Below are 22006 nucleotides of genomic sequence, written 5' to 3'. Positions count from 1 at the left end.
TAGTGTTGACTATTATTATTACCCTCGTGGTTCTTCCCTGAAATGATATTTAGGGCCATTGGATCTGATCACTTTGGATTGCTAGCCTGCAGAGGACCTCGTGGCCGTGGCTGCACATTACCGCTCCCATCAATATGTAGTATCACTTCGGGCATCAAAGAGCCAACAACCAACGAAGAGAATCTGGCTTTCTAGACTTCCATGACTTGCTTAGCCTCACTCTTGTACAGTAAAACAGAAGAATACAGCCAGTTTTCGTCGAGCAATAGTTCTATTGTCATTGTCTAGTGCGCCTTCGTACAGTACTTTTGGGGGAACAAACGCCCCCCGAGACTATCGCGAACTGGTCCTGTGCAGAAGATGAACGCCCGGAAGATAACCAAATGTAACCCGAAACAGACGTGGCTGGTGAACTCCCCACCAGCACATGCTTCCTGCCCATGTAGCTTTGAAGCCGAGTTTGAAAAAGAAGAGAAAGAAACCGAAAACCGGAACCCCGAAAATATGATCCAGCGCAGCAAAAATATCGACACGCTTAACGCAGAGATTAGATAGAATAGTAACGCCGAAATCGAAGAACACATGAATGTAACCGCTCCATGGTAGTGCACCCACATAAATACCCCACCTTTGATGGACAGACAAAAATCGCCTAGAGATCACGAGGATGCCAAATCAAGACAATGAATATCGTAAAAAGTCGAAGGTAAGACAAGAAGTCCCACGAAAGGGGAACCGGGACAACTTTTCCTGTTGCAGAAACTAGTCACAGAGAGCAAAGACTCTGTCTCGTCACCGCGCAACCGCATTGAATGATGCCAAGGGACAGGGAGTGGTACACAGGGCTCGTTCAACTGCAACTGCGAGGCATCAGGTGTCGACAATCGGCGTTTCTGATGCACCCCAACAATGCAATGGATACAATGACAGCGAGATTCAACGAGGCGCCATATAGAAGGAGAAGCGTGTAGACGGATAGGAGTCGAGAGAACGTCTTTCATGCGGTACAACTGTCAGGGTGGATGACCGTAAAAGCAATCATTGGTGGAGAATGAATATAAGGCGGACATGGCCATATCATGTGTTGTGCAACGCAGGTAATCCGGTGGACCTCGAGGCTGCACGTCTATCGTAAAATTCATCAAAGAGATTCTTTGGAAACATTAAACTGCCAGTCGCCCGGCGAGTCGGTGTCGCAGTAAACAAGGAGCGGGTGCGTGGCAAAAGAAGTCTATATGTGCGTGTCGATAAGATATCAGAATAGTCGGAATAGCGTAGTGCGCGATCTGCTGCAGGTACACGCCGATACCTTGCAGCGAAAAGATACATCGTTCGGCGAGCGGCCAATCCAGATGCTGCACCAGAACAATCTATTCTGAGACCTTGATTAGCCATCTTCATCAACCTCAGCGTACCTCGTGGTATCGCGGCTGGTATGCATAACACTAATTGAGCCATGCTGCGGGGACTCGCACAGGCCAAGAAAGGCAGGATTGCACTTACAGGAAAGGCTACACTCCATCAAGCTAAGCTTTAGCGGTGTAGCAAGCATTGCAGCGGTTATGACCGCAGAGCTTGCAACGCCATATTGCCACGAAGGGTCCGGAGTTGCAATCAGAGCATCGCCAGGTCAGGATGTTTCCGTTTGTTGCCTGCACGATTGCGAAGATGTGTCCGGAGCAGTGGTTTGCCATGGCGGGCGATTGATCTCTGTTTTGTTTTTCTCTACCTTAGAGTTGAATCGGTCTGTCCAATGAATCCACTCCTTGGGGGCCACTATTGGCGCGCGTTTGAGACTCTATATCAGAACTCTGTCGATCAATCTAGGGGCGTGGGCTAGCGCTGTATATTGGTGATCAGGCGGAGTCTCCAGAGAGATGGGACCAATTACTGCTAACGCAGGCTTAGCTGTTGCCTGCAGACGCAAGACAGCAGGCGCAGAAATCTGAATAGACTGAATAGATTGGAGGTCGGAAAAGAAACAGAGAAAGGAGGAGGAATCTGAGCGGACAGATATAGCAGATGAATGTATCGAATCCGCGAACAATGAAAGAAATTGCTGCCGTAAAAAAGGGTCAGACAAAACAAACACTCGAGTTCAACGAACGAGATTCTTTATCACTGTAGATTACCTTGGAGATAATGATAAGAATATATCCGCGACGACTCGCAATGGCACTCGAATCAAATTCGTGAACAAAAGAAAGTGATATGCTAGTCAATCACAAAGAACTTCTCCAAGGGGTCTGAAGAACTGATGATCCGCACAACATCAAAGTATTATTGTTGGTTGGTAGTGCTGGAGCAGAGAGATATTCTTCCATGTGGACATACAGCTCCTCTTAAAAGGTTCATCCCGAATGAAGTCAGACGCAAGTAACCGGGTCAAAGATGGGTTTACTCACCGCACATCGACAGGATTGCACAAGAGGTTGAACCGTGGCTCAGTGGAGGCCGTCCCTTCCCGTGTGGATCACAACCGACATGTGTACTCGGATGGAACCAGATAGTGATCTCTGGTGTAGCAAGGGACAAGGCGGATCTGGGTCAGAAGAGAGGATGATTGGGGAGGGGGCATTCCTCATCTTTGCACAAACAGTATGGACAGCTGCATTGTGCGCGCCCCAGCTTTGCGCCTTTCTGGGGCAGATGCAAGCGACCCCGATCTGGTTTCCAACATTTGAAGGAGGATCCAGCTGCGCGGCGCTCTGGGCGGTTCTAAACTTCAGAAGTTCACTTGTTCGGGCCGCGGAAAGCATGGAGGTCTCCGAAAGGGGGGTGGAATCGTTTGGATCATAGTTGACAGGAGATCCGAGTAAAAGCGAAGAACCCCATTTCACAGGTCCAGACGTCACCAAACGCCCACCCAGGAACCCAAGGTTCTTTCGCGGATGCCGTCCCGAAGATGTGATGTACGGACTAGAGCAGTTTGGTCCCAGGAGGTTGCGCGGTTGGCGTCTACGCCCTTTTGTTTTTCGCTGGTCAACTATGCTGCGGTGCACTGCCGATTGGGTGAGCCTGCAGTCACTAAACTGTTCTAACTAAAAGCTTCGACTGCAGAGTTTGAATGAGAAGTCTAGCCTGGGTTCCGCTAACTCGGTGCCGAGGAGTCCACCAGGAACGTTCTATGTATCTAAGTCAATATTTAGAAAAAACCTGGGTGGAAACTAGGTGATACTGCTGATCCAGGGCACGTCCATATTATTCCTTTCTTCCCGGTTTCACAGCAACTGAAAAGCGAGGCTGCCCGAATTTGAGGAAGCAGTCACTAGTTGATAAATGGTCAATCTGAACGAGTCCACAACTTGAAACAGGACCATGTAGAAGGCCACGGAATACCGCACGAGACCCAAGATGTCACCGCGCGGGAGATGTCGCCGTGATCAAAGGACTATCAGCAGCCCTAGTGCGGTCGATTGTGACAACTCTTCCGGGGGTTCCCTGCAGTGCTCGAGGTAAGACAGGGGCGCGCTCCCAGTGGTACTGCAAGCTATCGAGGATAACTGGCTGCGGCAGACGTATTCTCGATCAGCCACAGGTAGATCATATACCGGACGGGGTTTTTCTACGGGGCGTCCGCCGTCCCGACAACCAGGTTAGTGAACCAAGGGGCTATTGATATAGTCATTTGGGGACGGCTGCAGTTCATTTCTTTTTCCAACGCTGCTAGGCTTAAGCCCCGACACTCCGGCTCTTGGAGCTGCCCTAAGCAGGGACAAGGATCCTTGTCACCCGTTCCATCCAGGGATCTATTTCAAGCACATCAACATAGATAGTTAGATGGCAGAGCTTAATGACCGTTCTCAATAATGATTCAAAAGTCTCCAAGACCTCCCCATTCCGGGTCGCTCCCGAGAAAAGCCGCTAGGGTTTGATGTTCGGCCGGGTTATCATCATCTTGTCCGACCACTGGATGCGTCTATATGGAAGATCCCGCCCGTCACTCTGGGCCATCGCCTGTCATTTCAAGCTTGGGCCTGATTCCCGCATCCAAGAAGATCGACCTTGGGCTGGGTGGAGGCTGAAATTCGAGATCTCACACTAGATAGGCCCCATCATCTCCTCGAAGGAGACTTCATAGTGGCCCGTGTACGACTGAGTGCGTCGCCGTCTGCACACAAGCAGCTAATTTGTATATGATTCTTATTCCGAGCTGAGTATTCTAGAATTCCTTGGGCGGAAGTCTGCATGTTGTCCTGAAGATGAGGCCCGAAAGCAAACGTCTGTCTGTAATCCAGTCCGGTGGGAATCGCAACGGCGTTGGATAGCGGCAGTGTAATAATAACAATAGATAGTAGCTAAGTTAGTTTCAGTCTTCACGTTCCATTGTTGGGACGTCAGTCACAATTAACTAGTCGTGCTCAAAATCGAGAACACCCGTCTCGGCTTAGGAGAAAACAATCAGATTCGGCAATCGACAGCTTTGCTACTATTCCCGAGCTTCGTGGCACCGAAACGTCGATCAGTGTTCCGTGTAGGGAATGGGAGCGACACAGTGATATCACGAAGCGAAAACGAGATCACAGAGAACAAAAATGAGAAAACGTGGACGGGAGAGTACAGCATAGGATCTCCCGAGCCGATTGTCCATGTGGCCAGAAAGGAAGCAGACTTCCAGGCCGAATCTCAACAGGCACAATCGGAGAAGAACGAGAGATCGGCCACAACGTGCTGGTCCAGCTTTCAGGGTCCTCGATTGTCCGTCTAGCATTATCTACAGCCGGATCAGTCGAACCGCAGTGCGGATCAAAATTGGTTGCGAAAGAAAGCCCGTCAGTAGTAGATTAGACCGATTGACCCTCTAAAGATAAGTTAATCAGGGGAAATAACTGCCATGAGCTTCTCTTTTTTTGGGGATCGTCTACCATAGTTGGACAGGCACGGCACTATTCCACGATAGTTTGCAAGGAATAAGCGACGCCGAGGCCATACTATCGAGAACAAATCCGACGCCGGCCCTCCACATCGCCAAGGGGTCCAGTGTCAATGTGCTTTTCTGTTCGAGAGGAATCATGGCTTCGTCGATCCAATTGGCGTTGGCCCACCAGCTGAAAAAGGGAAGAAGTGTCTGTTTTTCGACCATGATGTCCAAGCACAGTCCGACTTGAGATGATCTACGTAGATATAGTACTATGTGACTGATTTCCTGCAACTTGCTCTTATGGAATGGTCAGTCTTCCAATCAATCCAATCCGTCCTGAGGCAAGGCCCGAATGCTCTAGAAATCAGCGAGATCACGATTGCTATGAATGGAGTCGGCTTTATTGATCGTGCAGCGCCGTCATTTCTCCGAGACGCCAATCTATCCCTTGCGGCTCAACAAACCGAGAAGAAGCTAACAACTTTCGTCTCCAAGGGAAACTCTGTTCGCATCTCGGGGAATTGCGGGTTTCTCTTCTTTCCACACAAACGAATCGAGTCCCGACTCAGTCGATACAACCATGACAAATTCTTGACCTGTTTGTCGTGCTGACTCGTGCATGAAGTGTCGGTAAGGACGGATAGTATCGAGGCATACATATGCAATAATAATAGTCAAAGTCAATTCCGGAGCACACGACAAATTCTCAATCGAGCGGTGAGACGAGATACAATGTCCCCTGCCTTGGAGATGGATACCTGCTTGAACATTTGTAGACTACGTCCTCGTGGCTATGTTCTGAAGATGAGGCGAAAGAGAACTGCTGCAGCCCGCAGCCCGGAAGGAATCAATGCACTACCACAGGCGTGTAGATCAATGTACTGTACTACCGAGACGAGCAAACAAGATGATATTCTGGATGATATTACACAAGGTCCTAACTATGCAAGTAAAAAGACCCGAAAATGTTGACGAAATGTCCGAGATGTTCTCTTGCACCGCTTCCACCGACAGAAGCCGCAAAGCCAGTCCAAATGGAAAGGCTCTAAAAGCGATGCCTTCATTCCTCGTACGGGAACCAAGCGTCGATCATCCGCCTACTACCGTCCATTAAGACGGCAGAGGAAAGATGGAAGCCACCTGGAACCCGTTTGTCTGTTCTTCCAACGCTCCGTTAAGAATGATCTTTGTGGTGAGAAAGAAGGCAAGGAAGCCCTTGACCTTCTCGCAAGATCCTCTTGCAGTACCCCGAAGGTTCTGCATCGCTGGTATGTGTTTTTGAAAATCTCGTCCTCGGAAGGACTGTATGGAAATATCCACATATAGCCCACTAGAGACATGCCATGCTGAGCAAGTCAAGACATTCTCACAGCTGCATAGTGATATGAAGGTAACATCCTGGGGGAATCATGAAACAAGCACACGGAAGAAAGTGACGTTGCGGACACTCAAGAGTGTAGATCCGCATAGAAGGACACCGTTCGAAAATTTACCTAGAAGACCACGTAAGATAATACAAAGAGCCGCCCCAAGCCGTAATTGCCCATAATGATGCCCTGTGACCTTTTGTGAACATTAACGCCGTCGGCATATCAGCCGGTATGGAGTGCACTGTCGTAAACATTCGTTGAGCGATGGTAGGATAACTACCTCGAAATATGAAACCTTAATACATGATCATCGTAGCCTAAATAATGTCATTCAATTGGAAGAGCGCCGACACACTAGAAGCTTGTCAGTCACCGAAACTTTCTCATTGTCATCATCTCAAACAGCTTGAACCACATACCTTTCGCCATAGTGGTGCCGTCTGATTGCCTCCGACAGTAGGGTAGAGACATCGATGACGATCAACTTCTTAGAAGTCTTCATCATCATCGGTGAGATGGGGAACGAGTTCGTTACGACAATGTAATCGATCGACTCGCAGGCTTCCAGCTGCTCCAGGGAGTTGTCCCCAAATAAACCGTGGGTAGCAATGCAGTAGACTTTACGCGCGCCGCCTCGTTTGACCACCGTCTCAGCAGCGATTATCCAAGAGCCACTCTTGTCAATCATGTCGTCTACCAAAAACACCGTCCTACCCCTAACCTCTCCCACGAGAGTTATGGTCTTCTCATCTTCGGCTCCATGGGGACACGTGGGGCCGTCATCGTCAGACTCAGGCTCCTCGAAGGTCCCTGCAAGAGAATGCTGCACGGAGGAAGTGGACACAAAGGATGCCATCATGGAATCTGGCAGGTTCTCGTGATTCTCCTTGTTCGCCGCCCCATTTGCAGGAGTAGAAGACGTGGAAATGACAGGAGATGGGTAATCGTCATCCACAAGCTGGCCCTGGACAAATCTACCGGTGATCACATCTCGGGCACGTCCATCAGTATAGTCATGGGCAGCCTCCAACTCGGACGGACGACGGGCTGCAGGAGGGGTTTCTGGTCGCAGACCATGAGGAAACATAGTCTTGGAGGGAGGCAAGGGACCTAGCTGGTCTGCATTAGTGAAGGGAAGCTTGGAGTCTTCAACAACTGCCTCCTCAGTAGACGCCGGGTCCTTCGGTAGAGGCTTTCCACAATCTTGTTCGATGGAATCGAAAAAGATCGTGCTGTCATTCATAGCGTTAGGCACCTTGGTTCGCCGCCTATCAGTCGTGACGATTCCGAAGTTGAGCTTCAGGGTGTCGGCCAAAGAAGTGACTCGCTTCGTACCACCGGCATTCTTACTGACGACGACAGCGTCTTTCCAGCCGGGAACATTGATCTTGATCCAACGAGCAATGAATGGCTCGGCAAAGAGATTATCCACCGGCTTGCCAAAGAACCCTTGCATCTGGGACGCCTGTTCGACATCAGTCTTAGACAAGTGCACAGCCTCCGGAGAGTTTGTGCTGTACATACATGCAAGTCCAGAGTTATCACATGATCGACTCCAGCCACGGAAAGGAGATTGGCAAGCATGCGGGCAGTGATGGCACCCCGATGGCTCTTCTTCTTCGACTGGCGAGAGTACGGAAAGTATCTCGAGGAGGTCAGTGTCCATTATGTATTCTGCATAGGATTAACAACCTACGGGATCACCGCTAGAGCCACAGTCAGCATTCTGTCCTGATATTCGATAAGCAATCAAGTGGGAGCACGGTTGAGTTACCGACCTGTGATAGACTTTGCGGAGCCGCCTTTGCAGGCCGAGATCATAATCAAGAGCTCCATGACACTGTCATTGATCTTGTTGCTTCCACTCTGGACAATGTAGACATCTTGATTGCGGACAGAGGTACCAATGCTCACGCTCGTCTCGCCATTGCTAAATTTTCCCAGCTGAGCTTTGGCGGGGACGGTACCCAAGCGCTCACAGATAGCTTCAGCGAGGACGGGGTGGGATGTCCCGCTAAAAATCTGAACCCCTCTCATTATGGGAGTCTGTTCGGGTCCTCTATAGCAAGAGAGCCGTTGAGGACATCGGATGGAAGCTAGGCCAAGAGGTTGAGCAAGCTGGATAAAAAAGTGAAGTGAACCAAAGGTTTGGTTGGGTGTGGAAAACTAGAGCAGACAAAAGAAGTGCGGACGAGTGGGAAAAGATTTGAGCACGTGCGGTCTGTCCCGCTAGCCGTAATTTTGTGTCCAGCAAGAAAGCTATGACAGCATCACAGACTACCCCGCCTCCTCTCGCCGATAAATTGATATAATATAATGTCGCAGAGGTTCCCAGAGGTCCAGGGAGGTGGCTCCCTGATCATTGCATGGCAGGTGAAAGATAAGAACGTATTAGTGGTCGGTGGCGGAGAGGTATGCATATTGCCATTGAGATCAAATTATATATATATCTTTTTTACGATATTGATAGCGGGGTATCAGGTTGCTGCTGGCCGTATTTTACACGCGCTCAATGCAGATGCCAGAGTCACGGTCGTCTGCCCTTCGTCTGGGCTGAATGACGAAGTAGCATTCCGCGTTGCAGAGAAGCAAGTATCTCATATCGATCGCAACTTCGAGCCACAAGATCTTGATGCGGCAGATATGGTTCTCTGTGCCGTTGATGACCCAGAAGCCTCGACCAGGGTCTGGAAGCTCTGCAAGGAGCGCCGTATTCCTGCCAATATCGCAGACGTGCCATCGGAGTGCGACTTCTATTTCGGCAGTGTCCATCGGGACGGGCCATTGCAGGTTATGGTGAGTACCAATGGAAACGGGCCGAAAATGGCCAGTATCATTCGGAAGAAGATCGCGGAGACCCTGCCTAAGAATACTGGTGCAGCGATCGAAAATGTGGGCATACTACGCAAAAAGCTAAGAGGGATCGCTCCCGATCTCGAGGAGGGAGCAAAGCGTATGAAATGGTGGGTGTCTAGAACTACCCTGCGGTGTTTTTTTTTATCAGGGTAGCGACTCTGACTTCTTCTATTTAGGATGTCTCGCGTCTGTGAATCATGGAGTCTGGAAGACCTAGTCGAAATGAATGAAGGAGAAATGGACAGACTCCTCACTTATTACAAGTCGGATGAAGTTCCTAGCTTGAAGGCGATTCGTGACGCCAATTAAAGGGTTATGATCTCCCAGAGAGATGAGGATTCTAACGGAGAAAACCAGAGAGCTTGGACCATGGATATATGTACGCTCATGTTAGCGGTTACGAGTACTTATCTTTCCAATGTACAACATTTATATTGGTAACAATCACCCTGGACATCTAATTCCCCGTGGTATAACTAGCTAAGTTCGCACAGCCCTTCCATGACACGGGAATTCTTGCACATACAAAAAGCGAAGAACGCCTAGCGCTCAAAAGAGAATGCGCGAGGTTTGGATTGCAAAATACAAATCAAGAACGTAGAAACACAAGACCAATTCTCATCCATGGTCGCCCAGGGGGAATGATAGAAACGAGGAACTCGTAGCGCAAAGTGCTAAGGAAAATCTTCGACATATATTGGGAATCAATATGCTGAAAGCTCTTGAAGGACAAATGCCGTAAGCGGTAGTGGCGCCCGCAATCTACCAGTGTGCAACGTTGGACTGCTGCGATGATGGACTTCAGGCAGATACAACGGCTGTCCCTACCAAGGTCTGCAGAGGAAGGCCTAACTTGACCTCACCGACTCTGCGAAATAGATGCTGAAGAGCGATACGCACATCAGGGCTGACATCGCGTCCTAATAGATCAATCCCCAGAGGGTAGAATGTCTCGATGTATTTCGAGAAGGTGTCTTGAGGAAAGTTCGTGTAGCCGTCAATCACGTCCACGACAACAGGCCGCCAGGCAATAATGTTTCGGTGCTGCGTTTCTTCATCGAGTAGTACGTAGCTGCGGATAATATCGGCGCAGAGGCTAGAAGACAGTCAGTAAGCGAAGCTTAAATAAGGAGGAACCGTATTGATTCAACTTACGGGATGAGGGCTGCCTCTGTCGCGGCGCGACTGCTTCGCCTCTCCTCTCTCTCGTCATGATACATGCGGAAGAGGATGTTGACATAAGTTGCCGCGCTTCCGCTTTCCTGTTTAAGAAGGTTTGGAGGCTGCTTCATAAAACCCTGGCGCCAGAGCTGCATCCGCAGCTCTTTGTCTTCGTTGAACTTCTTTGCAAACTGATAACTCTTCTTCAAGAGACTCATCAAGCGAAGAAGTTCGTGGCTTGGAATCTCTGCATATACATTGTCGTTGGAGAAGAGCTCATGAACCGTCTCGATCATTAGCAACTGGAGGACACAGTTGGTGATTATGCGGTTGAAGAAGCGGCGCCGCGCAACCGTTACAGCCTGCGGTAGTTGTACGTCTAACTGCGGTCTGTAGTCATCCAGTCGAGGAGCTGTAGTACCTTGCGTCCCTTCCTGAGGTACAGCCGGGACATCTCCATCTTCATGCTCGTGTTGGGTAGTCTGGGTACCATTGACGTTTGATGCGGTAGCAGTTGACGCTGCATCAGAGCCAGTTTCAGGAGTCGAGTCATTAGTAATAACATCCCCATTGGAGGACTTGCGAGCATCCGATGGCTTAGTTAGAGAGGCTGCTGCAGTGAATAGCTCGTATGCCGTTGTTCGGCTGAAAAGTTCCACAAAGGCACCAACGACCTTTGTCCAGTGCTCCTGCCGGAACTTGGTCACATTCTGCAGGATTAGCTGCTGTAGGCAGTTGCTCCCAATGCGAGCTATGGTGTCGTTTTCTTGGCAGATGCAGAGGGTCAACAGCCCCAAAAAGCGGTCGAGCATGTATTCAAGAGAGTCGAAATAATGGGTGAATAGTGTGATCATGTTCCTCAGAGCCTGAATCATCGTTGTGGATAGCCACACGGAAAGCTCTTCGTGGTTAGGGACTTTCGACATCTCCGATTTTGACTGCAGAACGACGAAAATGGGGTACAAGAGCTGTCTCCAGAGCACATCCCAGAATTCAGACGGGAAGTCACCGCCATAGCGAATCAAGGTATCAAAAAGATAGGTTAGAGCCCTAGGAAAATAGTTAGTATATTATTATTGTGTGAGATGTAGGTTCACCCATACCTTGACCGAACTTCGAGATCATCTCCGGTCATGAGTACGTCTTGGAACGCAATCAACACCGGGTACCAAAATTGCTCTTCTTGAGATTGTCGGCTGAGCTGTTGGGAAAGGTTCGTGCTGTTATCCTCGTGGAAGCTGGCGTACTCGGTATGGCGGTGAGATAGAGGACATTCAGGGGTCTTGAGCATCTTTGTTACTGTTGATTTCAAGGTTTCTATGGCTTGAAGCGACTTCTTCTGGAATTTGATGTTCTTTGAGAATTCTGTCAAGCAAACGATGAGGTCTGGGAAAGCTCCTTGGGTAATTACAACCCCGAAACGGGTGTTGTATATTTGAGTTACGTGTTCAAATGCCATGTTGACAATCCCTTCTGTTGTTGTGTCAGCGGCGTTATCAAATGACAGCCCCGAAGTATTGAAGTAACATACCATACGGTTCTCGGGCAGCCACCGTGAAGACACCAAACATCGTTTTCCAACCGGATCGGATGTTATCACCCCGGGCCTGGATCATCTGGATAAGACATCGCAGAACCATATCCTTCACCGTGACGGTGCTGCTATTGGCCATAACATGCTCGAAGGGCTTGAGGAAGTCTTTTTGGAATTTGAAACCCGGAAGCTCTTCGATTTCCATGAATCGCATCGATAACTGGCGAAGAGAGTCCAGAGCGAAGAAAACCACAGCGGTGTTTGTGTGGCAGCCGACTTGGTTGAAGTGCTCTCCAAGGACTTCCCAAATTTTGGTCCATTCTATTCTGACACGCGTCATGTTGTAATAACTGATCTCAACCAGTTTTTGCAGACTGTATGTGCGTGGCGACTCGCTCTGTCCGGAGGACTGGATTTCCTGCCAGCTAACATCACTCAAGGCACGAACAAAGTCGATGATAGCTTCGTTGGAGAGATTAGCAGTATTGGTGAATATCCGATCTACTCCGCGAACCATCTCAGTTGACCGACTTTCAATGGCCACTTCTGCTCGGAAAGATGTAGGTCCGTTGATGGACCGAGGTCGTGGGCGTCTCACTCCTTGCATAGATTTCCGAGGGAGCTCGGTATTCGTCTGAGGGACAATACGTGCCCTGGAAACGTCCGGCAGCGCTCCTTCGTCGACACCGTCCGTCAGCAGCTGGAACCGGTCAAGCTGACTGACGCATGTGAGAACCTCTCTCCAGGAGCTTCTCAGGTGATTTCCCTCGTTAAGAGCGACATCCAGCAATGCCTTGAGGGCCTCCACGTTCTTTGCCATCATCTCCCTAAGGTTGCCTAGGTTCGTGAACTTGGCCAGAGCGGTAACGAAAGCCACTCTTGGAGTCTCGAGGTCAAAAGCGCAGGATATGCGTATTGCCAGCTTCATACCGTCCATGCAGAGTCTCATAGTGTCCAAGTTCTGCGAGTCTTGTACCTGCGCCGAGAGACCAGAAAGGAAGGACATCCATGTGACATTGAACATAGGACCAACATGGCGAACAGAGGTTGCTGGAATAAATCGTGAAAGCGCGTCTCTGATAGCTGTTTTCCGTTGGGCCCGTATCAAGCTTCTATACAATTGCTCTGTCTTGTTAGCCATCTCTTCAGATGCCTGAGCATACTTTTCTCCCTGGATATCTCTCCCGACGGTCGCTAGTACTTGTCCAGCTCGGGATGCGAGGCCACCAGTTTGTGGGACTTCAAGATTGGCAGCATTTTCTCTTTCAGTATCGAGCACGATCTCATTGGTTGCAATTTCATCAAAGATAGAACCGAGATATTCGTCTGGCAAATCCTGGTTATCGTTGATTCCGCGGTTATTCTTAATGAAGTCATCCTTTGTCATTCGGCGACCCTTCAGTTTCTTGCTATGCTGGTCGGTATTAAGCATGATAACCGAGTACGCTAATACGTAGGCGGTATCTGCGTTGGCGAAGGCATTAGGGTTGCCGCTCACATAGCGTTCGGCGAATTTCAGCATGAAACGGTCAATCTTCTGAGCTTCTCCAGGCAAACGGAAACTTTGCAGGAACTTGCGCAGAGCCTCCACGAACTGAAGGTTTGAGAAATCCATGGAGTCAACAAAAGCGTGCATTATAGCAATGTTCTCAGGGTCTCCCTCTCCTAAGTATTCTCCAATCATGGCCTTGTCAAGACGTTCGTTTCTCAAAAGGAATGTAGCAATGTCATGAGGAGAATTGGAGCGGATGAAGCCTTCTTGGAGGAGGAGCTTAATTCCCCTCTTCGGCTTGAAGTTGAATTGCTGAACGGCATTTATTAGCGCTGTTTTTCTTTGTTTGGCCTTCTCTATTTGACTCGGATCATCCTCGGGGACTGGCGTCGACCGACCAGTTCCTCCCTCGCCACCTTCAATCCTGGGGGACGGAAGGACGAGAGCAGTGGTGGTATCAATAGACTCCCTGGCAACATCGCTGGACTTCCGGGATATTACTTCGCGGGAAGCCGAAGCGGGGCCATCCAAACGTTGTGACGACCAATTGTCCAGTGATCGCAGAATTCCCACTAGACATTCCAGTGCTTGCTGCTTCATCACGTATTCAGGAGGTACGTTTTGTGTATTAGATGGCTGGGGATTGGAGATATGTGCGGTAATCAGAGACGGTGGCAGTGTGCCACGCTGGTGCCATTCAGTTGCACTACTAGGGACCTTCAGATGTTGTTCCTGATATTGCTGCTGCTGTATCGCTGTCACAGCGACAGGACTGCTCGAGTAACGAGACAATTGTTCGATGATCCTGTGCACGTTAGATGGCTTTACTCCTAGATAATGGACCCTTTCATATACGTACCCCTGGAACATGTTCTCTAGTGCCGTCCGATCACAGTCATAATTGAGATAGATCTCCACCAGAGCACGTGGATCAGCAGCGAGTCTTTCCAGAATCTCCATGAAGTACTGTTTCTGGAATGCCGGTGCGTTCCGCTTCTCGAGAATAGCCAGATAAATCTCCTTGAGGAACACTTCTAGCTCTTTCTGTGAAGGTCATCAGCAAGACGCTCCTAATCGATATCTCCTTTTTAACTCACCTTCATCATGACCCTCATATGCTTAAGCATCAGCCAGAAAATCTCACAGCAAACTTCGAAGACCCTAGGAACAGAACTCGAGCCGTTTCGGCTGAGACTGAGGCAAAGATGAGGACGAACTGCCTGTAATAGGGTCATGGAGTCGGAAGAGCTCGAGCTATTCTTGATCGTCACAAGAGGAGAGGTAAAAACGGCGATATGGTTATTGATGAGATGATGGATGAGGTGCAATGATAGCAGCTTAGACCTCATGTTCTGGGACTTTATGTCTTGTTGTTGGTCGTGGGTCAAGATCTTGTGGCTCAGTTTGCATAATGCTCTGAACACCAGGAAGGCATCTTTGACATAGATCTCATCAACGTCGTCATCAGCAGACCCATCGCTATCGTCTCTATCCTCAGGCCCTCCCACTGAGGAACGGGAGGACCGCTGATTGGTTTTGGCCCGCGTGACCATCGTAGGGACATTGTCATTGACCATGGCATCGTCTTTGCTCGATTCAAAACTCTGCAGTGTGAGCTTCTCGGTAGGTTCCTTCGTGGTAGGTTGATCAGAAGTCACTGTCGAAGCGGCTTCAGACGACCCTTCTTGTTCATTTCCTTGATTCGCATCGGTAGCGTCGAGAGTTGACATATCCGGTGAGTGATAATCATGGTTCTCGCCGTACCGCACCCGTGCCTCCTTCAAATCGAGCCTGATGCGTACTCGGTCCAAGACCGTGCCGACCATTTGTGTCAGCGATCCCTGGGCAATCTGCTGGTTCTGGCTCGACTTCGAGTAAATGAAAATATTATAGATCTGGCGGACTGCTTTCAGCAGACCCGCACCGTGCACGACAATCTTATCATTCAAAACTGCCGCTAGAAGCGACTTGATAATTTGTTGTTGAACCTCGACAGGCGTAGCTTCATTTTCGAAACAGTCACAGATTGTCTCGATAGCGCGTTCTATTAGGGGAATTTGTTCGGCACTGGCGGCACCCCCGGGACCAGGCGGGGGACGCTGGGAGGGAAAGGCGAAATAGGAGTATGTAATGAGTTTTCCGATGCAGTCGAGGGCCGTGACCTGGAGAGGAATGCTGGGTGTCTTGGTTGAAAGCTGTAAAGGCCGAAAGATCACTTCTGGGTCAATTGGTTGACGCTCGGATTGCTTGATATTTGTGAGGGCTTCCTTGACCGCGTCATCTAGTTCCTTATTCCTTTTCGCCTCTTTGGACGAGCCGATTGTATCGAGCGCGGTGACAATGAAGACGGTGGAGCTGATCGGCATCGATCTGTGAGTCGTCTGTGTGGCAGTCGTCGACCTGGAATCTGAACGCGTCCTTGTGTCTTGCGCCGGCTCCTCCTGAACAGACATTGCAGGTGTATGTTGCTCTCCAGGGCGGGGTTCTCTCTCAGTGCTAGGAGTTTGCTGCTCATCGCGAACATCGTGAGCAGACTCGCCTGTCTCCTCAGGGCGCGACGAGTCCTCTTGCGGTGAGCTAATTTCTGCTTCAGCGGTCTCTGTAGTACCGTTATCTGACTGTTCAGGCACCGGCTCCGCAATCTCAGCGCTCGTTTCCATTTGTTCGTTGTCCGTGTCAGGTAAACTCGATTTTTCCGACTTTTCCATATTGATTTCTGTCCATCCTGTTTCTCCAGGAAGTTCGGGCTTGTCTGATTTCAAGATGTGTGGGGAGTCGGGACCGGTCGAGACATCAGCGCCATTGTCGTCTACCTGGGATGCGGCCGTGGAGGGCTGCGCCGGCTCGTTCGGAGAGCGCTCGACTTCCGCCATTGATGCAGGACTCCAGCCTGGATATTGGAAGCCAGGCTAAGAAGCGAAGTCCGCATTAATATTGAACGAAGGAAAAACCAGAAAAAGCAACAAAAGTTCGGGGAAGGATGTCCTTCTTGCCCGCCTCTGACACAGTACTATGGCGCTCCGGAGCTACAGTGCAGCGTGTCTTCTATGGGACACGAAATTTGGTACGGGAAGCGCCAGCCGCCAGCCGCGCAGCCGCCGGCGCAAAGCGGGGCTTACATAAGCGTCGGTTAGTGTCGCGGTAGGAGAAAGCCGGACCTTGGAGGATCCCGTTCGCTCACCGGGAGCTCAACAGAAAAGTTCCCGGTGTTGCGCCCCCAATTCTGGTTATACGGCCTCTCTCCCTCCTGTGACTCCATCGTTTCTATCTCTACCTCCCCGCTCCCTTTCTTTCCGGTCTCTTCAGTGCCGTGGGGATACCATTGCATAGCCTTTAGGCACCATGGTTGCCGCTGTTGTCAGGATGCGGACTCCCAATGTGATGTTCATGTGCCGAGGGGCCAGCTTGCGAAGGCCTCAAGCAGTCTACAAGCTGAAGGATGTCGTCCAGTATGCTACATGCCTCCAGAATCCTGATGACATTCTCTACGAAGTACGCTTCTGACAATAATCGCCATCGTTTAGACCTCAGCTACCGGCCATCGCCGCCTTTTCCCGCTTCTACGCGTCGAAGTGTATGTCATCAACAGGATGTCCTTACAGAGCTTTGAGGGTCTAGTGAATATCATATCCTAACTCACCGTGCCTTATAGCATTCCCCCCTCACACCATCGTCACCATGCCTGCCCTGTCGCCTACAATGACTGCAGGAAACATTGGCACATGGCAGAAGAAAGTTGGCGACACGATAAGCCCTGGAGATGTGCTAGTGGAGATCGAAACCGACAAGGCTCAGATGGATTTTGAGTTCCAGGAGGAAGGTGTTCTCGCTAAGATTTTGAAGGAGGCTGGTGAGAAGGACATTTCCGTCGGAAACGTCAGTTCTGTCTTTATTGGGTGACACCTGGATATGCTGCTGACATTTTCCAATTAGCCCATCGCCGTCATGGTCGAGGAAGGAGTCGACATCGCACCCTTTGAATCATTCACCCTCGAGGATGCTGGTGGTGCGCCAGGAAAGGTTCCGCCCGCCGATCAGGGCGGTAAGGATGCCCCCGAGTCTTCCAAGGGACCTGGAGACGATGTTTCCATGCCTCCCCCTTCGTCTCTCGAAGGTAAGCCGGCCGCTGAGGAGCCTGAGGTTACCGGAGAGAAGCTGCAACCGGCTCTCGACCGAGAGCCTCTTATCAGCCCGGCTGCCAAGGCACTGGCCCTCGAGAAGGGTGTTCCAATCAAGGCGCTTAAAGGCACCGGAAAGGGCGGCGTGATCACCAAGGAGGACGTTGAGAAGTACAAGCCCAGCGCGACTGCTGCTGCGGCCGGTCCTACCTACGAGGACATTCCTCTCACTGCCATGCGCAAGACCATTGCTAGCCGTCTCCAGCAGTCCGTGAGGGAGAACCCCCACTACTTCGTCTCTGCTACCCTGTCCGTAAGCAAGCTCCTGAAGCTCCGCCAGGCCCTCAACGCCTCTTCCGAGGGCAAGTACAAGCTGTCCGTGAACGACTTCCTGGTGAAGGCTTGTGCTGTCGCTCTGATGAAGGTGCCCGCTGTCAACTCCAGCTGGCGTGAGGAGAACGGCCAGGTCGTCATCCGCCAGCACAAGACCGTCGACATTAGCGTCGCTGTTGCTACCCCTGTTGGCCTGATCACCCCTGTCGTGAAGAACGTGCAGGGCCTCGGTCTCTCCAGCATCTCTAACCAGATCAAGGAGCTTGGCAAGCGCGCTCGCGACAACAAGCTTAAGCCCGAGGAGTACCAGGGCGGCACCTTCACCATCAGCAACATGGGTATGAACCCGGCCGTCGAGCGATTCACCGCCGTTATCAACCCACCCCAGGCGGGTATTCTGGCTGTCGGTACCGTCCGCAAGGTCGCTGTTCCCGTCGAGACTGAGGAGGGTACCTCTGTTGAGTGGGACGATCAGATCGTAGTCACCGGAAGCTTCGACCACAAGGTTGTCGACGGTGCTGTTGGAGGTGAATGGATCAAGGAGCTGAAGAAGGTTGTCGAGAATCCCCTGGAGCTGCTTCTGTAGACAGCTTAAACCTTTGATATGATGCAGCCACGTAGGGGACTGTCTTTTTAGCCGTTTGATAATCTGTACCAAAATCGTTTCTCTGTTCTTCCACGGAGCGGCCCGTCTGCCGTGATCACGATGAAACTGACCATCCTCTCCTATGTGTGTGTGTTAATCCATGAACCACGTAGTCTCACTGCTGCAGTGTTCTAGATAGCCATGTGCTCTTAAAACACCCATGACCTACTTACTCAGGAATCAGATAGTCTCCTAGCTGACAATGGAGCTGGAGTAGAGTAAGGGCGAGTATGCATGTGAACCATTGAGCAGGGACCTGTGGGACGGGCAATTTCAAATTGCCAACTTAATGGCCGTTGAGGCCTCAGCAAGAGTGCGAGACTTGTGGTTATGTCGGGGACGCAACCTCTGAGGGGGGAATTCTTTTGAAGTATTTTTATCCTGGGGCCTGCTCGGTGATTGCTCGGGTTAATGGATAGCCCATTAATGGCCCTGAGAAAGCAGGGACGCTTGGCGCGACACACGTGCCATCCGAGAGACTCCACTGGCCGCATCTGTGACGTGACGTCATTCAATCAAGGCAGTTCATGATACAATCCAATCTCCCTGCCTCGTATATATAGAGTACTCCCCGTCTTTAGTCTTCTCCCGTTCCCTAGAAAAGTCTGCTCCTTCTTCCGCCTGAGTGTACGTTTCCCCATCCACCTCTCTAATTGAATTTCCTTGCGGTAAGTCCAACAGTTAGCAGTTCGTCGCTTGTCAATTGATCAGCATGTCGTCCTGATTATCCACACGGTACACGAATTTTCTGAAAGACCAGCTGGCTGACCTGATCGCTTCGCTAGACATACTAGACGCCCACCTCTATATACCCTGTTTCACATTAAGACGCTATCCAATATGTCGTACGCTGCAGCCGCCGCTAAGGGTCCCAAGCAATCCCCCGAAGACGTAAGTGTTTAAGAGATCCCCAACGTTCTGGTTTCTACGGTGATAATGGATTACTGATTTGTTTTTAGGCGTAAGTGTACCTTCGGTCCGACAGACTGAGTGATGATGATGTTGTTGTATTCTGTGGGACTAACATATCTTCAAGCCGTGCGCCCCCACCCCCAGAGATTGAGAAGACGGAGGCCGAGAGTACGATAAACTTGGTCGATGTCGATGGCCCGCATGTTGCCGCTGTGCCTGCAGACTTTGAAGAACAGAAGGTGAAGACCACGACTCAGGCTGAGAGACTCGAGCGCGAGGCGCAGGAGAAATACGAAGCAGAAAAGAAGAAGGCCAAGGAAGCGGTTGAGAAGGCCGAGGAGAAGGCCAAGTCGGCTGCTGGCAGCTTCCGTCGCAACGAAGACAACCCGGTTATTCTGGGAAATGCTTTCCTGGTGACCGCGATTGCCGGTGGTCTGGGATATGGTGCGTACAGGAAGCACCTCCAGGGTCAGCTGTCTTGGAAGCTTGTCGGTATCTGGGGTGGAGCAGTTGGTGCTCTAGCTGTGGCTGACTACTTCGTGAGCAAGTAAGTGTTGAAATCCCATAGGCTCGCGCCCATTATCGAGATGGTACTTCGATCTTACTAATCTCGTTTCTATAGGTGGCTCTTCCAGAACAAGTACCCCAGAAAATAAATGAGACATACACTGCAGTGTACTATGACGGGACGCCTGTTCCCAGGCCTGGGTGGTATAATATCTGGATATGATTATGTCTGATCGGCCCTATGCTGTGTTCAGCATCTCAGCTCTTGATTGATAATGTTTGCTTGTATCTACGAGGAGTTGGTGGCTTGATTTCCCTGTTTTATCTGAGCTATGGCTGTTCAACATCTTGGTTGATAAGCGGCATGCGCTTTTTCTAGTGTTTCGGTTACCTCAGCGCAATTGCGATTTCCTTGAGATCTTCGAGATTTCCAGCCATTAGTGTTGAGAAATTGTTCATCATCAAACGGTAGCGTCTGACCATAGGGTGTTATTAGACGCTTGTTTCATAGCCATAGAAACAGCCCGGGTATTATTCATGGCAACATGACTCGCATTGACCCTGCATCATGGCCCTCGCTCTTTTGTCCGACAGTTGAGTTGTTAAGGTTTGCCGTACTGTAAATTCAATCGCTCAGATGCTGGCTGTACGTATTATTGAAATGCATGTCAAGAAAATGAAAGATGAAAAAGGAGTCTGGATCTCTCATATATGGCGACATCAGAAGTAACTACCCAAAGGCGGTGAAGGCTGTCTTTGGACCCGGAGCTGGGGAGAACAAGTGGCCTTGAGCATGCGATAGATACACTGAGCTAGATAAACACGATAACTTACTTTGCGACCGTCATTTATTGGTCGCGCACGAACCTATTTTGATTCCAAAGCCACACTGCCAGAGCCAGAGTCACTCACATCGTTTCCTTTCCTTGCGCACCGTGGGTTTCTTGGCCTCGTTATTTGTTGCTTAGCCCGCTGGCACGATGGTAGGTCTTTCGAATTATACGGGGGATCTTTCAATGAGTCGCAGTATGCTAATATGCGACTTCTATAGAACTCATTATTCAATTCCGCACTGAAACAGTCGTCTGCCATACGGCGCGACCTCGATACATTCGCTGAATCTCCAGCTACAACGTCGGCAGCTCTACAAGGTATGAGACCAGCAACAAGGTCTTCGAACTCCATCGCGAGCATGTGTGTGCGGATGCTGATCGTTTGTCGTGTTGATATTGTACAGGGCAGATCGCAGCGTCACTGACATCGCTCTCACGGACGGTGGACGACTACTCGTCATTATCCAAGAAGGAGCTCATCCCCGAGAAGCAGGAGAAGGCCTTTGAACGGGTGAAGAAGTTTCGCGCAGAGCTTTCAGAGTACAGAGAGCAGTTTGATCGGTTACGGAAGGAGAGAGAGGAAGCTGTGAGTGGTACCCATTCTGGATATGTTGTGTCTCTTTTTTTTTACGCGGATGGGAGTGTGAACTAAACTGACTCTGAAAAAAAGCAATCGGTAACCAACCGCAATGAACTCCTTGGTCGACGTCCTTTTGCTGCCACGCCGGAGAACCCCTACGCGCAGTCATCAGTTCCTCAGTCGTCTGCTTTCGGAAAGCCCAGTTCTTCGTCCGGTACGGGGCTGAGCTTCGGCACTGCTCCGTCCGAATATCACCGTGAAGCGCACGCCTTGCGCGAACAGTCCTTCTTTGCCAGCACCAATACGCAACTGGACGAATTCCTCGACCGGGGTCGAGCCGTGCTAGCGGATCTGGGCCAGCAGCGAGAGATGCTGAAGGGCACTCAACGCCGGCTGTATAGTGTCGCGAACACGTTAGGCATCAGCGGAGATACGATCCGCATGGTGGAGCGTCGGGCCAAGCAGGACAAGTGGATGTTCTGGGGTGGTGTTGTTGTTTTCTTCCTGTTCTGCTGGGCGGTGCTACATTTCTTGCGGTGAAGATTATTGCTTGTAGATTTCCTGGACGCTTGGGGCTTTTCTTTCTTTCTTTCTTTCTTTCTTTCTTTCTTTCTTTCCTTCTTTTCGGCTGATGAAAAAGCGTGGCGTTCTGGTTAGGGTCTTTGTGGTATTGCATTTCCCAATTGCTCGTTTTGGGCGGAATTATGATTCTTTTTAACATTATATTATATATATTATTAGTATGCTTGTTTCCTTGTCGTATTTTCAATTGCCTATCTTAGTAGTAATAGTAGTAGTCCTCC

At 50.2% G+C, this 22006-nt stretch overlaps 6 protein-coding genes across 6 annotated transcripts; 4 read left to right on the top strand and 2 right to left on the bottom strand.

The window, feature by feature from the left end:
- Positions 1–6519: 6519 nt before the first annotated feature.
- C8Q69DRAFT_162501 (phosphoribosyltransferase-like protein) lies at positions 6520–8390 on the bottom strand. The gene is made up of 4 exons (XM_028625684.1): positions 8010–8390; positions 7928–7937; positions 7756–7876; positions 6520–7696 (listed from the first exon to the last, which is right to left on the bottom strand). Exons 1-4 carry the CDS (start codon positions 8266–8268, stop codon positions 6629–6631), a joined length of 1458 nt encoding a protein of 485 aa, XP_028487832.1. The 5' UTR covers positions 8269–8390; the 3' UTR covers positions 6520–6628.
- A 2-nt stretch (positions 8391–8392) lies between these two features.
- On the top strand, positions 8393–9846 carry C8Q69DRAFT_162454 (putative siroheme synthase Met8). Its single transcript, XM_028625682.1, has 4 exons — positions 8393–8643; positions 8713–9194; positions 9264–9524; positions 9582–9846. Exons 1-3 carry the CDS (start codon positions 8548–8550, stop codon positions 9394–9396), a joined length of 711 nt encoding a protein of 236 aa, XP_028487831.1. The 5' UTR covers positions 8393–8547; the 3' UTR covers positions 9397–9524; positions 9582–9846.
- Positions 9565–16272, bottom strand: C8Q69DRAFT_162460 (putative guanyl-nucleotide exchange factor). Its single transcript, XM_028625683.1, has 6 exons — positions 14372–16272; positions 14134–14318; positions 11780–14079; positions 11352–11721; positions 10243–11298; positions 9565–10183 (listed from the first exon to the last, which is right to left on the bottom strand). Exons 1-6 carry the CDS (start codon positions 16145–16147, stop codon positions 9889–9891), a joined length of 5982 nt encoding a protein of 1993 aa, XP_028487830.1. The 5' UTR covers positions 16148–16272; the 3' UTR covers positions 9565–9888.
- A 579-nt stretch (positions 16273–16851) lies between these two features.
- On the top strand, positions 16852–18428 carry C8Q69DRAFT_162201 (2-oxoacid dehydrogenases acyltransferase-domain-containing protein). The gene is made up of 2 exons (XM_028625679.1): positions 16852–17150; positions 17208–18428. The coding sequence occupies exons 1-2, from the start codon at positions 16953–16955 to the stop codon at positions 18309–18311; spliced, it is 1302 nt and encodes a 433-aa protein (XP_028487829.1). The 5' UTR covers positions 16852–16952; the 3' UTR covers positions 18312–18428.
- Positions 18429–19211: 783 nt separating this feature from the next.
- On the top strand, positions 19212–19834 carry C8Q69DRAFT_442351 (hypothetical protein; the record flags this gene model as incomplete). Its single annotated transcript, XM_028628829.1, has 3 exons — positions 19212–19262; positions 19331–19332; positions 19408–19834. 3 exons carry the CDS (start codon positions 19212–19214, stop codon positions 19832–19834), a joined length of 480 nt encoding a protein of 159 aa, XP_028487828.1.
- Positions 19835–20574: 740 nt separating this feature from the next.
- C8Q69DRAFT_162122 (synaptobrevin) lies at positions 20575–21876 on the top strand. The gene is made up of 4 exons (XM_028625678.1): positions 20575–20773; positions 20842–20941; positions 21028–21209; positions 21294–21876. Exons 1-4 carry the CDS (start codon positions 20771–20773, stop codon positions 21741–21743), a joined length of 735 nt encoding a protein of 244 aa, XP_028487827.1. The 5' UTR covers positions 20575–20770; the 3' UTR covers positions 21744–21876.
- The last annotated feature ends 130 nt before the right edge of the window (positions 21877–22006 follow it).

Source organism: Paecilomyces variotii (genome assembly GCF_004022145.1).
Source record: "Paecilomyces variotii strain CBS 101075 chromosome Unknown C8Q69scaffold_2, whole genome shotgun sequence".
Classification (NCBI taxonomy): Eukaryota; Fungi; Ascomycota; class Eurotiomycetes; order Eurotiales; family Thermoascaceae; genus Paecilomyces; species Paecilomyces variotii.
This window is presented reverse-complemented; position numbering and strand designations above follow the sequence as displayed.